This window comes from Montipora foliosa, chromosome 8 (genome assembly GCF_036669935.1).
Source record: "Montipora foliosa isolate CH-2021 chromosome 8, ASM3666993v2, whole genome shotgun sequence".
In the NCBI taxonomy this organism is placed as follows: domain Eukaryota; kingdom Metazoa; phylum Cnidaria; class Anthozoa; order Scleractinia; family Acroporidae; genus Montipora; species Montipora foliosa.
Window position 1 is genome coordinate 36,500,159 of NC_090876.1, and position 15,977 is coordinate 36,516,135.

General features: G+C 39.7%; 1 protein-coding gene across 9 annotated transcripts in view; it reads left to right on the plus strand.

The window, feature by feature from the left end:
• Nucleotides 1-15,977, plus strand: part of LOC137968962 (RNA-binding motif, single-stranded-interacting protein 2-like) — a 70,270-nt gene that overhangs the window by 15,683 nt on the left and 38,610 nt on the right. For 3 of the 9 annotated variants that reach the window (XM_068815447.1, XM_068815448.1, XM_068815451.1), the window contains one exon: nt 14,394-14,696. In XM_068815447.1, the coding sequence (XP_068671548.1) occupies nt 14,451-14,696 (246 nt within the window). In that variant the 5' untranslated portion in view covers nt 14,394-14,450. Of the gene's footprint in view, nt 1-2,210; nt 2,373-6,176; nt 6,363-12,661; nt 12,803-13,822; nt 14,050-14,110; nt 14,263-14,393; nt 14,697-15,977 lie in introns of those variants that run through there. The other 6 variants (XM_068815450.1, XM_068815446.1, XM_068815453.1 and 3 more) reach the window with 6 other exon arrangements.

Sequence of the window (15,977 nt, forward strand, 5' to 3'; positions counted from 1 at the left end):
TATGTAATACTCGTTTTGTCAAAAATATTTTGCAAAAAAGATAATTGCGAAAACGATTTCCAGTTGATTTGATGAGAATGTGACAATCGAAGATAAAGCCAGTTCTCCCAAAGCTGTTCCAGATGGTGGGAAAACCATTGGAAATATACTGACCCAGCGCAATCAGTTTGTCGCATAGATGTTGAGTCACTGTGGATGAATCTAAGTTTCCTTTGCCTTAATTTGCCAATAAGCCGACCGGATTCGAGAGTGCACTGGACTTTGGTGCGGGAGGTCGCGGGTTCGGTCGGACCAACACCAAGGGTCTTGAAATAACTAAGTAGAAAGTGCTTCCTTTGTAATCCCATCTACAAATGGCACGATTGTCATGTCTTCTCGGATATAGAGTGCGAGCAGTACCTTCATAAATCAGTGGAGCGGCCCGCTTTTCTGATGTAGTCGTGTTTTGAAAAGCAAACGGATAAAAAGACCGTTTGCGTGACAAAACACGATTGCCTCAGTAAAGCGGGCCGCTCCATTGATATATGAAGGGACTGTTCGCCTATATGGGAAAAGGACTATAAACCTTAGGCCCAGTCTCGCAACTCTTGTAACGGCCGTAGTCCCCGTTATTGTGGTCTGGCCTTGGAGTGTAAGTGTAAAATTACGGCAGGTCCACATGATCAGCTGTATGGCTCCCAATATATACTAACCAGCTACAACAAATAGAGCAAAAAAACAAAACAAAAAAGGAAGGTCTGCAAGGTGTGGAGGTTTTGTTATTGCGAAGACATTGTTGTTAACTTATGTCACACAATAACAACCAAAACAAAAGCTCGCCGAAAAGTATAGCGAAAAAGCTCGGAACTTTACACATACTTTCAATAAGCAAGCCAAGATCTAAAACATATTCCCAGGCTTAAGGATTCCCCGTTGGCTTAGAGATTCCCCGTTCAGAAAATCTCCGTTCCTCATTCTCCATTCCCATCCGTCGACTTTATTCAATTCAGTCATCGGTCGTTCTTTGATGTTGACTTGCGTCGATGACCTTGGACACCAGCAATCCAACTTGGCAGACAGTCGGACAGACAGTTAAGCAACACACCCAATAATACCCCCCACCCACAGTGCAGAGCCATCCAAAGGAAAATGCCGTGTCGACGTGTCCGTGTCTCACCCGACACCGCATCTACACCCGCCCGCAACTTCTTGACGGAGACTTAAAATTCCAGCGGCATAAGCCGCTACCAAAAGAATGGAGGTTTGAAATAGCTAACATACCTGTCTTAAGAGTCGGGTTACGCATTAATTGTATTGTGGCATTCTTCGCGTGTTTTTCCGGTTATACTATTGTTGTTTGTCCTTTGCAAAGGTCAATGAAATTAATTAACTGCAACTCAACCTATAAACTTATTTTTCCTCGGTCGGTTTCTTCACACATATATATTTTAGTAAAAGCCCTTTCGCTTGTTAATGCGATTTACCTCAATCTGATATCCGCGTCCCCCTGCGCACAAAGAAATCATTATTTTCTCTCATATGAAGCTAAGAGAGGAAAAAATGTCGACACAACCTGAGAGTATTTAGTATAATAAATTGACCATCGAGCGTTTCTCGTTTTTCGAGTTTTTGGCCGTTTTCCTCCGTCTAAGTAGCTCTTCAAAGATCAACTCTCTCAAACATGTCTTTCTATTCATCTGTAAATACTTTTATACTTTTTAAAGTGCCGACATTTTGCCTCACTGTTCATCAATGCTTTGTAGTAAAAAGTTGCACTTTTACCTATCATTACAGTAGATTCTTGGGTTTTTGCGTGACTAGGAAATTTTGTTATGCAGACCAACTTTCCTGAAAATAAAAACGATTAAAGGCAACTAATTCACCCATTGTGTTCTCAGCAAGACCAGTATTTTACCCTTATATTAACCGTTACGTCTTTTACAACAATGTTTACTAATTCAACCTTCTCCCTTCTTAACGGGGCTATGACCGCACGGGCAAATATCGGTTTATAAATTAGCAAACCAATCGTTTACATGTGAGTGGAGTAAAAGAAATATTCTCTTAGCAAAAACTGTCTTAAAACACAACCCAGAGTATGTCATCGATATTTTTATTAAGCGTGTGTTAAATCTAGGTCCATTTTCAATGAAATCGATCACCGCGCGGTTGCCATCGAACAGAACACGTGGTTTAAAATCTCGCGCGCATGCTTGATCGACAGACCTCTCTCCCTCTCTTCATTGAGTGCAATCATTCAATGGTGTGAATTTTTATGAGCCTGACTGAAAACCTTTCTTGCCGACTTCCTTGCCTTGTACTCCTTCACTGCTGAAGCATAGCAGACTGCCTGGCATTGCAGTGACTCTACGCTAGGTAGACAAACCTTTCAGGTAAAATGAGTGTTTGTAGTTTATTGCTCCGACGTATTGCGTGAGTACAGCGCTCTGGCATTGTCCAACAGTTAGTAGAGCCTCGTCCCGTTTATTCAAAGCCACGAACTATGGGCCTTTTTACCCAGATTTTTGGGCTTTTGCTTGTATCGATCAACTTGTCGCTTCTACTGACCCAAAAAGAGACGCATCGAATTTGACGATCCCAGGTCTTGATGTACCGGCTGCTTGCGATTTAAAAACGATTCGGTTCTCTTTGTTGCGAAAAAAAGAGATTTTTAAAATTTTGCTAATTTACAACTGCCAGCGTAAGAGCATTTGCACCGTTGCGTTGGGCATTGATGCCCCAAAGACTTGAGGCGTTTTATTGAAAGAAAATCAGTTTTACATTTTATCTGGGGATTTTTCAAAGGACATGAACAGGACTGTTTTGACGCCGATTAAGGTTGCAAGCATACATTAAGAATGCCTTTCTCCCTTCGTTTTTCTGCTCAGTTGTATTGTTTGGCTCTATGTAGACTACTCAGCTTCTTATCAACTCAACTTGCTAGCAGGCAAACGAGTTGAGTCGAAGGATGCACGCGAGGCGCAGAAAGCAATCAACGAGAAGAGGTTTTCAACCTTATCACAGAACATAGCGTGACCGTGGTTGTTATTAGCCCTCCCAATTAATACATTTCCGTTTTCCGCGCGAAAAAAATTCAAACCTGACGATCGAAAAGGACTCTCTTTCCGGAGTTTACGGTGTACCTTGATGTAGTCACTTTACGAAGTGGTCGGGATTTAACAACGTGTTTACTCCGACCCGAGGACGCTACTTATGTTAGCCAAATATGATTAGAATGCAACTACATGCAAAAACAAATATGTTAACCTTACAGCTTACATACGTAATCGCGCTAAATTCTCTTTCGCCCTACGGTTTGAAGGCTTACCCAGTTGTTTGGCCGTCTCTCGCACCAGCTCAAAAGTGGCGATTTAGAGTTTGTTTAGGTAAATTTGGTGGAAATTCTGAGCTTAGTTCCCTGTCACGGTTTCGTGGTTTCAGTGCTATTGTTCTTCATCTCGCTCACGTTGTCAGAGACCACGCGACTTGCTTGGTGTTTGCTTGAAAGTGTGAACAAACGGGTCTACAATAAATGCAAACGATTTAGGTGGAAAAGTCAACGAGATTCATGGCATACGTTCTTTGAGTACAAATCACTCTTTGCTACCATCATCTGCGGTAATCTATGGGCGGTCTTGTGATTTTACCGGGCTTTCTTAGCTGGCTCTTGAATCGATTAATCTTTAGCATTCATTGCAGAGAAAGAGCACGAATTATTTTCCGGCGCTTGTTTTCTAGAAAAAAAGCGAGGAAGAAAAGGTTCTTTTCGTTGGATACAAAAACAAAACAGACAACGCGAAACTAAAGGTAATATTTGGGATGCACTGATTGCGTGAGTGCAACAAGGTTTCTTTCTGACATATCATTACACGGCCCACGTTCGTTCGAAAAGTCTCCCAAAAAGGTGCTTAGCAGCTGTGCACGATTCCAAAGGATCTCTACTTTTTCCTTTTTCCGCAGAACATATTGAACTGTCGCCAAAGTGTTGTTTCTCAGAGGGCAAGTGCCTATTGCCGATTCCGTGATGAGAATGTGTACACTATGTACTTATTTGCGAGCGAGGAAAGAAACGAATTGTTAAGAACAGTCTCCCGTGGGTGATTTTTCCCACATTCATTGCTAGCAGGCGTTTCCAAACTGTATCAATGTTACGCGAGTTTTGCAATTAAACCTTGAGGAACCTCTCTGAGATGAGAGCTTGTATGAACAACTAGTCTTGGAGCGGAATATTCAGTTGCAAAGTTTGAAGTTTTAACCAGCTTTTTGCCTCAAAGAGTCGAGTTAGTGAAAGGTTACTGCAGTCAAATCAATCATCAACTTGGACCTCTCTGCTCCAAAGAACCTAGAGTCAGAAACCTTAGCATTACTATGTAAAATGGCAGTATCGCATTGAATCGCAATGTACTTTTGTGGAAGTGCCTCTCAGAAGATGAACCCAGCTTGAGTGTAAATACTGGTCAAGGGTTTTTCACAACTTAAATAATAATAAAAAACCTTGGATTTCCTGCCTATATCTTTATCTTATGGGAAAAACTGTCAAACAGCAGAGAAAATCACCGACGAAAAATTAGGTTTGATCGATCGAGAATTTTAGAAATCATTGACAAGCTACTAGAAGTCAGTCTAAGGAGATGTGTAATCATACCTCTCTCGCCGGATTGTAACTACAAATACAGTAGTTTTCATGTACACAAATAACTTCTCTTTATTCGAAAGCTAAATGGAAGAAAAACGACAAACGTCATGCTTGCCGATTTATTTCATAGTAAAGATACTCTTAGTTACGAATTTCCAACTCTTTCACTTTGTTTTTGAAGGTGCGTATTTCATCACCAGAAGTTGTTTTGATATCAGTGTCATTTCCGTACCTTGCAAGCTTTAATGATTCTTGTTGATGGAAGATACGCCGGGAACATCAACTGCAATCACTAAATTCACTCCATATACATACTTAGACATTGTTTCCTGTTAGAGAAGTCTACAAATGTTCTAGCTTGCAACTTGTGCTTTATAGAAGTGCCTTGTATTTATCTCATCTTGTTTGCGGTACACCATGCAACTGACGTTGTCTCACTTTTAAGGAGCAGCTCATTCGTAGTTCCATTCATTTGATGTTAAATGTGGAATTGCTGCATGTGCTTTATTGAAATCCTTTAGGACATTTTACTTTTGGAAATCGCGCCATTGAAAATGTGGGAAAGCTATGCGTTGCATACTCTGGTTTGTTACCATTGTTTGATGATCATCTGTAACGACTCAACATTTATATGTCTAAGGTTAAGATGAGATCCACTCTATATAAGGTCTCTTATTAGTTCACATAGCTTGGTTCACTGATAGGTTTTGTGTTATTCTTATGGCTCGATTCGAGAACCCCTAATCAACTCACATCATTTGAACTACACGCATTACTACAAATTCACAAGCAAATATTTTTCGTACTTATCCTTAGCGTTGTGGCAAATCATACAATACGGGTATTCAAACATTAGGCTTACAATAAATCGACCATTAACCAAAGCATTTTCTTCGTCAGTACAACAATACTGTATTTTAGGTGAAATAACAGTCAGTAGAATGCTAGACGCTCTGTTTTACCGAAAACTGAACTAGAATAAGCTCCATGAAAGCGAGAAATACCTTTAATGAAATAGTCCCCAAGTGGATTGTTAATTTGCAACATGTGGGTTTGAGACGGTCTCAACTTGTTTTAACGATGATTTAAGTTAACTTCAGATACTTAGATTTTTTGAAAAGATTTTAGAGCTCGTTTAATGTGCACCGGAGTGTACAAAATGACACACACTGGTCCAAATGCTCGAAGATTAATTTAATGACATGCAAAGGAGGTTCGTGGTAAATAAGGTTGTAATCAAAATCTTTTGCGTGTCCTTTTTGGGTGACAAGCCTGTGACTGGATTGTCTAGCCAGAGACAATGTGGGGTATCTTCCGGCTTATTCTTTTCCTAGACAACTCTAATCAAATATGTGATCAGGCTTTCTTTCGCGCTGATTTAATAAGACACTATGAGATAAATAAATCTACCTTAAGACTAAACGAATAGGTCTGTAGATAATGCATTGGAGTAGCACTTTGGTGCTCCGGGGCGCAATGATCTTGATTTGTCAACGAACGAGTCTGCGGTCTCCAGTATATGCCTTGTGAATTATCTTAAAGCTGTCAATGCTTATTTCAGTTGATCGCTCTATGTGCTGTTCAACAAGCTTCAACCTCTTGGTAAGCTACCACCGACATCAGTGCTGGTCAACAAGTACGCGGTGTCACCAGCCTGAATGAGTTCGTTGAGCGAATCACATGAAGGATTTTTTCGAGGAAGAAGTACGTCAGTTTGAAGATGATTGAATCTTTCCCACAGTTCAAGGTTTGAAAACCATTATGTGAAACACATTCAGTTGACCGCCGTTCTCGAAGTTGATTATGTTCCAATGCAAACTTCCGGGCATAGATTCTGTAGTTAATCTTAAGTCTGTTTCTGTTAACCCATGATTAGATAAGTCATGAAGTGCATGGGTGTGGAATTTCGGGGTTCGATTGGTCTATCGCCTATCATGCATGTTCCTATTCATTTTCGGTATCTGAAATCTTTTAAAAGTTAGATCACCACTGGCAGTCGAAGTTGGATGCTCTTTGTGATGGGCCATATATACGAAAGTGACGATGATTCAAGGTGGATAACTGAAGGTGGATAGTTTTTTACCATGATGTAGTTATCTGTTAGACTATCGATGACTATGTGTTTGCTATTTTCCTACCCTTCAAAAGTGTTTTCAGTTGTTCCAGATCTCACGTTCTTGGGTCGTAGAAAAAGAATAAAATAAAATGATTTTGAAGCACGGAGCTCTGTTGCCCGTTTCCTATCAGTCTGATTCGTGGTATGTTGACCTCTACAACAAAGCGTAAGTTCATAAATGGCTACCTGTTGATTTATCACTGAAAACTGTGTGGTGAATTCATCCATCGACTGACTGGACCTCACTCGGGAAAATGAAAGAATACGAGTGCTTCCTACACCTTGCCGATTACTACAATAGCTTCAAATACTATACAGGAGAACCGTGAAAGCTCAGTAACCGTTACACTCGTTACGGTAGACATCACGTAGTTGTTTACTGACTTCTGACTGATATCTTTTCCTTGAAGGGTTTAGGTTAAAGTTCTTGTACACCCCATAGGTTCAAACTGTTTCCTTAATTAAGTTTTGGAAAAAAAACCCATCTGGGTAGGCTTAATAACTTGAATTACAACAGTTCTCGAAGTTTGTTTTCATTTTCTGTTAATTTTGATAGAGTATTTAGAATCTAGGTGAGCGTGTGTATAGCTATCTATGAGCCTTTTGTGGTTGGTTAACTCAGTCATTTTTTGGATTTTGGGTGGGAAATACTGAGAAGTTCAAATTATATATTCGATGTTAGATATCTTTAACAACGTGCACGTTGTAACTGTCTGTCCATTTCTATGGCGTTTCCAAGGGAAGGTGCTCCCTACATCGCGAATTTTACGGAAAATTCCGCAAGTATATGCCGTTTCATAGATTATCTTTACTCGAATTGTAGAGTGCAGGTATACTTGACGGCAAGATAAGTTCACCTTAACTCACTGATCCATTTGCCAATTGTGTGCACATTGATAGTAAGTTATACTGACGTGTATTTACGGCAATCAACTGCTGTATTCAGACCCATCCGGAATAAAAACTTGAAGTTCAACCTTTGTTCAACTGCGGCCTAAAAGCCGACAGAACATTTCTTTACTGCTTTGATGTTGTCATCTGCGTATTTATCAACTGTTTCGTTTTCTTTAGTTTCGTTATGAACCTTTATGTTGTTTTGTTCCGATAATCAAGCGTTAGATTGGTTTATAAAGGAGATCTAGGTGAAAGGGCGAAATCTTCCTTGTGCACATAAACTTCATTCATTGTGAATAACAACAGCAAGGTTTCTCAGTATAATAATTATTTCGCAACATGCCTCACGTTGAAAAAGACAAATGGTCATATTATTTGTCTGTATTTGTGGAGTGCAGGTATACTTGACGGCAAGATAAGTTCACCTTAACTCACTGATCCATTTGCCAATTGTGTGCACATTGATGGCAAGTTATACTGACGTGTATTTACGGAAATCAACTGCTGTGTTCAGACCCATCCGGAATAACAACTTGAAATTCACCCTTGTTCAACTGCGGCCTAAAAGCCTATAGAACATTTCTTTACTGCTATGATGTTGTCATCTGCGTATTTATCAACTGCTTCGTTTTCTTTAGTTTCGTTACAAACCTTTATGTTGTTTTGTTCAGATAATCCAGCGTTAGATTGGTTTATAAAGGAGATCTAGGTGAAAGGGCGAAATCTTCCTTGTGCACACAAACTTCATTCATTATGAACAACAACAGCAAGCTTTCTATAATAATTATTTCGCAACTTGCCTCACGTTGAAAAAGACAAATGGTGATATTATTTCAGTCGTTTAAACTTTTTTGAAACTGCTTGAACTTCATAAACTGATTTTGCTTCAGTGGCCTAAAACGAGGACAACTTAGTCCGACGCCATTCAGTAGTTTTACTGAATATACTTGAAGCCGCGATTTCTACAGCACCCTATGATCTTTTTAGGTAAAGCAATAACACTCTGCCTTCATTCTGCATTAGGAAGTTGTAAGGTGACGTATGTTAACCAAAGTAAATTATATATATGTAGGGTATTTTACACACTATAGGTATGAACTAACCTATCTACTGGATACAGTATGCCGCGGCCTTTGCATCGCGCTTTGAACGCGCTGATAGCTGTTACAAAGATTGTGATACTAAGTAAGTGTATGTTTAGTTGAAAAGAAAGATGTAAAAGAATATTGGCAGCTTTTTCATTTCGATAATTACTTCAGTTACACACCTGGATTTTTTTTCTTTTCGATGTTTGATCAATTGGCCCTAAGTGAATACAAATTAAGTTGTTCTCGTTCAGTTCGGTTGTCTGTTGAAACAAGGAACAATTTTTGTCTAGTTTAGGAGCTTCCATGCAATAGATGAACACTTTCTTTAGTGTGACTTTCTTCAACCTCATTGTTACTTCATGCAGTGGGGATACCGTTCAACGTTGCATACAAGAGCAACAGCAACGCAAACATAATACAGCGTTCAACAATTAGGTCTATTTTTAACATGTTTTGGTGGACTGTTGATTCTAAAAGGTCTCTTTTAACACCCGATCCGCCGGTGGACTTTTACTTTTTTTCTGATCGTGCGAACTAATGGTTTCTATCAATTTACTGTGCCTAGAGATAATTCTTGTTTATGATGAATGTTTTTCCTTAAGGCTAGCCAGAAAACAATATCAGGTGAAAGCTATAACCACACGGCAGTTATCAGACGTTAAATTATTAGCCTATATTTAGCTCTCGAGTATCAACGTATTCAGTGATCCCGTCTAATCACGGAAGAGTTCGTCAGTTTCATCAGTATTCTAGAGTGGACTGTACAATGACTCGCGATAACTAAGTTATATAGAAAGGGGATTCTTCAGAACAGAAGTCACGTATCATTTTTATTGCACGATATTTCAGTATTCATCCCTTTTGCTCCAGGTAAACACTAAAACTGGCGGTTATTCGTAAATATCTTATTTGTTTCTAGTCTAGTCATTTTGATTTGAAGATTTCAATGCTGCTTGGTTTCAAATCTTACCACGTGGCTCAGGGAGTTCTTCTTGAGCTATTAGGCCTAAGAAAACGCCTACGATTAACTTGAATTTGGTAAAGACAGAATCAACAACAATGATCAAACATCACATGGCGGAAGAGAAAGGGAGTGGTGCATTTGGAGGATACGATGAATTTGTGGATGCTAAAGAAGATGACTGGCTGTGATATCGTTCACTAACAAAATATCCTGAATGCCCTTAAACATTGTAACATAGGATACAGCGATAACGCTGATCTTTTGTTTCTCAGAGGGACTCTTTAGGGATGCACAACCGATCGAACAAGAAGGTATAAACGCATCGCGAAACATTGCAGAGAGATAACTTTCAGAGAGATAACGCTGCAGCAGTGGCTTTTATCTGTACTACGAATTCATCATTGTTTAGAACGAATTCATTGACTGCGTAGCAAAGTGTGCAAATCCGAAAACTGTGAACTGAAGCGAATTTCAAGTGACATTAAATGACCAATGGTGTGGGAAAAACCTCATCTAAAAAATCGCCAAGCACATAGAAACTTAAGGTGATCTGTTACAAGCATTTTATTGTGATGTGGCGTGCAAAGGTGTGTGCTTGTATCCGCGAAACCTAACATTGAATTTAGGTCTATTTGGTTTCGTACATCATGTTGTAAAGCCAACAGGAGGCACTGCTTTCGTTTCCACGTAGCATGTTCAATTAGAGCCCAACATTTTCTGGCAGAGCCTAAAAATAGCTTGATTTTGGTAGATCATTGAATAGCAAGGTACTCTTTGGTAGCATTTACTTCCCGGAAGGTTTGCTCGTTGTGTTCTAAAACTCGCACAGCCCACAGAATAGAGTAGCGTTATGTGACATTCTGTTTTTACTAAGAATCGATGTGTAAGAAATACTATAAAAATTAACTGGTCCATGTCGTGATGTATATCCGATGTATATCCTTGAATTAGCTAAGTTCGTATTCGATAGCTGTTTATATAGTTATCAATCAGCGATAGCTTAAAAATTTCCTTAGCTTAATCATGTATTTCACTTGAGTTTAATAGGTCTCTGTCGCGCTTTAATTCTGACGGTGTATTGTTATGCCTTCTATGAGAAGACATCAGTTAGAGTTGCTGGGGCTAGCTTGATTACATTTTTTATACAAATAAAGTATTACATGTGTAGCTGAAAAGTCCATTGTGTATTTAGCCTTCAGTTGTAGGCTGAAAACTACCCTAGACAAATCAGTGGAAAGAACGGCTCTAAAAGTTTGTCTATGCACTGAAAATGTTTAAAAGGTAAATTGATAATGAACAGTGCGGTTGAGTCATTACATTTGAATCTCTTAATACACAAGGACCCAACAATAGATTCGGTTCACGTTTGCTATTTGGTATTTTCGCTCTAACTGGCAACTAAAATAGATGTTCCTTCACTCAATTTTTTTTTAATCACCCGTGATTCTGAGCTCGAAGCCTGTGAGAGAGTTTTTGTATAAAAAATATACTGAATATGGCTGATCCAACCATTCTGATTCTGTTTGAAAAATACCCTTTCTATAAGCATGCCATCTCCCATTGCAATGCAATTTTCTGGAGGTGAATATGAGGTCCTAAAATCGACGTTAACCGCAAGTGGTTCAGTGGAAGATAAATAAAGTGGAGAAAAGACGCTGTTGCTTGTTGCTATGTTGCAGAAGCCTTTGTGTTTTTGCCAGTAAAGCTCAGCAGCCAGTTCCGGTACTTACAAATAAGTTATTTGTTTCCTTACAGCAAGTTAGAATAGTTAAACACCCATTTCTGACATAAAACTTACTGCTCCTTACTCAGTCAGGATTCTATTTCAATACCGAGACCGTCTCCTTGAGCAAGGCTGACCCTTTGGTTTCTTGCATTATTAAAATATATTGTGTGTCGTGTACAAAGTTAACGTTTGTTCCAGGATGTTTGAGTGGAAATAGTATTAGATTTAACGTTCACGTTCTTCAACATGAAAGCGGATAACTGGATTTTCAAATCGAGCCAATTGGAACACTGAGATAGCCCCTAAAAGTCTATCGCTGTACTCTTTGGGTGAAACATACTGAGTTCAGAAAGGGCTCATGACATTTTAAAAATTGCCAATTGAAATGTGGACTCAAATTGTCAAGACTACGTGTAATTAAAGTCGTGATTTTCTGCGCTAATTTTGTTTTATTCACGTGCAAAAATGGTTAACAAGAATGAAACTCGTTCCATGATGACATCAATGGCTTCTTTTCCGTAAAGTAAAATTCGATTGTGTTGTGAGATAAGTACCAAGTATTCATTTTCCAGAAAAAGCTTAATCCTTTTGGCGTGAGCTTTGGTAGCACTAGGACATAATCGTCACATAATCCGCTGTAAGTTATCTGTTTAAAAAAAAATGTTAACAGAATAACTATTGGTATCAATTTTGATTTTTGGATACAACTTTCCGATGGTTTTGTTTGTTTAGAAACAAAACGATTAAATACAAGCTTGGTTTTATGAATGTTTTGCCTTTTTACTCTGATGGTAAGAATAAAAAACGAGCATAGCAACAGTTATGTACGAATCAACTTTTTCAATAAAATTGTTCTGACGGAAGGTGATTTGATTTTCTGTTGTCTAAAATCACTTGAAGAGTTTAGTTTAGGGAGGACTTAAGAGGAGAACATTTACACAAGAAGTTGCCAAATTACATGGAAATTCGCACGGAATCTTAATATAACAAAGCGATTTTTCTAACTTACGATTTGAAGGAAGTTGCTGGCTTTTCCACATTCCTATATAGTTAACCCAGTTGGTTCGACCTCCTTTTTTCAGACCGACGATTATTGCTTTTAAATTCAAGTTAAGTTCGTTGAATACACGCCTTCTCCCGGTTTCCAAGAACAACTTGACAAATATTTAATGCATGTCAATATGGTGGTAAATGAAAATCAATCGATTTCAAAGGCAACCTTGCATCAATTATTTAACAAATCACCGTGGCGTAGCAAGATATTCTCGAGGGTCTCGCATTGTTCTTTCTGCAATCTAGCGGCTTGTCAGTCTTACTTGCCACATACTGTTTTTCGCTTTCCTGCTGTTTTCTCGAGACGCTGCGGTTGAAATTTTAGCTCCGCTGCTGTGAAGAACAGGTAAAACTTAAGGTCACCTATTTTAAGCTTCTTGGATTGTCACGTCTCTCAAAGTTAGTGTGGTGATAGAATAACTTGAGAACTAAATCACAATTATCTACAGGAAGGAAATTTCTTTCTCTCTCTCTCCCTTTGCTTTATACTCTTGTCCAATTTTGCATTTATTTACCTGTCCTTTACACGCTCACGTACAGTTTAGTCCTTTCACTGTCATTAACCTTTGTGTCAAGAAACATTCACCTTGAAAGATCGAAACTAAAGAAATTCATCGATTGGCTGCAGAGTTGAATGGCTTCACTACGTTGCTTGCTTTTTCTTGAAATGAAACGGAACAGGAGCACAAAATTCGATTAATTGGTTAATTGGACGTGGTCCATCATTGCTTGAGGCGAATCTCTTTATTTTGAGAAGGTTCCAAAACTCAAGTGAAGTAACAATAAGCCAGCCGCTATTGTAGTTTACGAAACAAAAATTCACACAATCAACGCTATTTTAACGGGTGTGTGAGGAAATTAAGGAAAGTGTGAAGTCACTGACTGCCTAATTTCTATCCCAAGGATGTTACTGACGGCAACTTCGCGTAACTATTTTCCACAGTAGCCAAACCGGCCGGTTGTGTAAAGATCTTGCTCCTGTGATCCATTTGTCTTCTGTTACATGCAAGCAAACCGATAGCGGCCATGCCATTGGCCAAGAGCTTGTCAAAAAATATATGTGACATTTGACAGGCTTAGCATTATCTGTTGTTAGTTATGTACTCTGCGGAGCCAAGGAAAACACAGCAAGATGTGTCTAGCTCTTCCAAAGCCATTTCCCTCGCACAATGGCAGAAACGCGCATCCCGCGATAGTTTACGTTTTCCCGGGATCGTAGCCGGCGGGGTTGCCGTCTCGCTGGCGCTAGAGTGCTTTACGATAAATGATTTACCGATTAGGGGTTCCCGCTGGAAAGCTTTCCCGCCGAGTTGTTCATTGGTGGAGGGAGGTCACGTGAAAGACGTCAAATAAAACTTTGAAATTAATTCAATTGTGATTTTGGCGAGTTCACCAAAAGAAGGGTTCGCATGTAGTTGAAGTTGAGAGGTTAGCGTAGGCAGTGTACACAGCGTGTGTGGCGGGAAACTGTGTCACGGCATACCTGCATGGTGGTAGCTTTGGCGCCACCGATTTCATGTGCAAGCAGCAGGCATTGCCTCACACCGGTAAAGAATCGGCCGTGTCATACACTACAAAAAAGAAGCAATCTTAGTATGTGCTGTTATATTCGTCGAGTGCTAGCGAATATGTCGCCACGTGTGTTTTGTTTACGTTTGGTAGGACTGGCTGTTGGGTTCACTACAGCGTGAATTTCTTAAATGAGAAATGCACATTGAGCAAATCGAGTCGCTACAGCACACGTACAGAGGCTTTTGAGAGTTACGCGATGACTCCTAATGAATGCACCCTGGAGAAGTGCTCGATGTCAGTAGCATGAGCCTCATTTATAAGACATGTTAATAACACGGGACCGCTTGTACAGTACAGTGAACGCGATTTGTTCCGATTTCGATTATGTTCATTGGTGTTTCGTTTTAATTCTTTCCTTCTTTCAGATTCAGGGCGACTGGTATGAGGAGGTCTCCGATCACTGGTAGGATTGTTGGCGTATAATGAGCGATTCATTAGCTCAGGTTGTAGAGACAGGAACGATGACAACCGATCGAACAGGCAACAACGAACGCACGCACGCTGCCAAAGACAGTGAGTCGCACGGCTCACATGCTTCGCACGATCCAGGAACACCGCCTGATCACGCAAACCGAGAGCTACCAAGTGAAGCACTCGAAGAAAAGGAAACGCAATCAGCGGACGCAGAAAATCGCAACAAAAACGGACAAGAAAGAGATGACAAAAAGGTACCTCGGATTATTATCGTAACATAACACATCCGCGGAAATGACGGCGTCATGTGACGGCTGCCAGTTTCTGCCGTAGATGCGCTTCAAAAAAGCCAAAGTATGGCCGTTTCTTAGTGTTTTGGAAAAGTTCGTGTTTATAGCAAGGGTCATGAATAATGAAAGTTACGCGATGTTTGTTGGTTTTTGTTCGCGTGTTACGTCCGCCGGGATTACCTTCAAATTCTCGACATTCCCAAGTTTTCGGTGTCAGTTATACACAAGCTCGTAATCAAAATTCCAAGGCTGTTTTCTGATTAGTTCATTGCCGTATTTTTCTGCGCTGTAGTTTATTTGCGAGACTGAATCTATTTTACAAGTACATGGGTATTGTTGCATTGGTTCTTTTGTGCGAAACAAATAGTCGTTGAAAGCTTTTATATCTTTCTTGAATCGCCGATGCAATGATATCGAACTGTGAAATTCAGTTTTAAATATCATGTTCTTTATTCGTGAAATCATTGAAAAACAACTTCATCCATTACATTAAGAAAGTTGAAAGCAAAGCGTTTACTCTTCATTGCACAGATATTCGAGATTGCATGAATCGATCTGGTTGAACCTTCGGTTACCTTTCATGGTTGAATGAAAAAAGCTAATTTCTCAGTGTACGCACTTCCCATCAGTTTAAGGGGATAATTCCGAGATTTAGTAGCGTGTTCTTCTTTCAAAGTAAGAAATGTAAAATTCAAAACCAGGTCTCACCTGTTTGGAAAAGGCTTAAAATTCGCGTGATTTGGATGTTTCGGCGGCGCTTCTGTAGCTCTGATCGATTATTCGAACCACTTATTGAGTTAAAACATAAGTCGACGGCCAAAAATATCCACGATAAGTACAGTACCTTATGTGAAGAAGCAAATGCACTGCGCTCTGATCTTAAACACTGGATTTATGATGTTAAATCAAAGCCCTCTTACTTCAGTAGAAGCTCTATTTTTCTTTTTGGCGGTGATAATTTACGAAGCGATTGATATCGTCGAGTGCGCCAGCATATAAATTTAAAATTACGGACGTATATCTCGCTAGGAACAAGAACGCATTCTTGGCGGCTGTTGAAGCACTCGACGAGCCCCGCATAAGAGACCATAAATTCGCTTTTTATGACGGAAGTCGAGGACGAACGGCAGGGGAAAAGAGGTACGCGCGATAGATGCGTGACTCATAAAGGCCATCAACGAAGATACCCACGAATGCAAATTTACTAGTGAATCGCAGCTCTCAGTTTTGGTGAACGTTAACGGC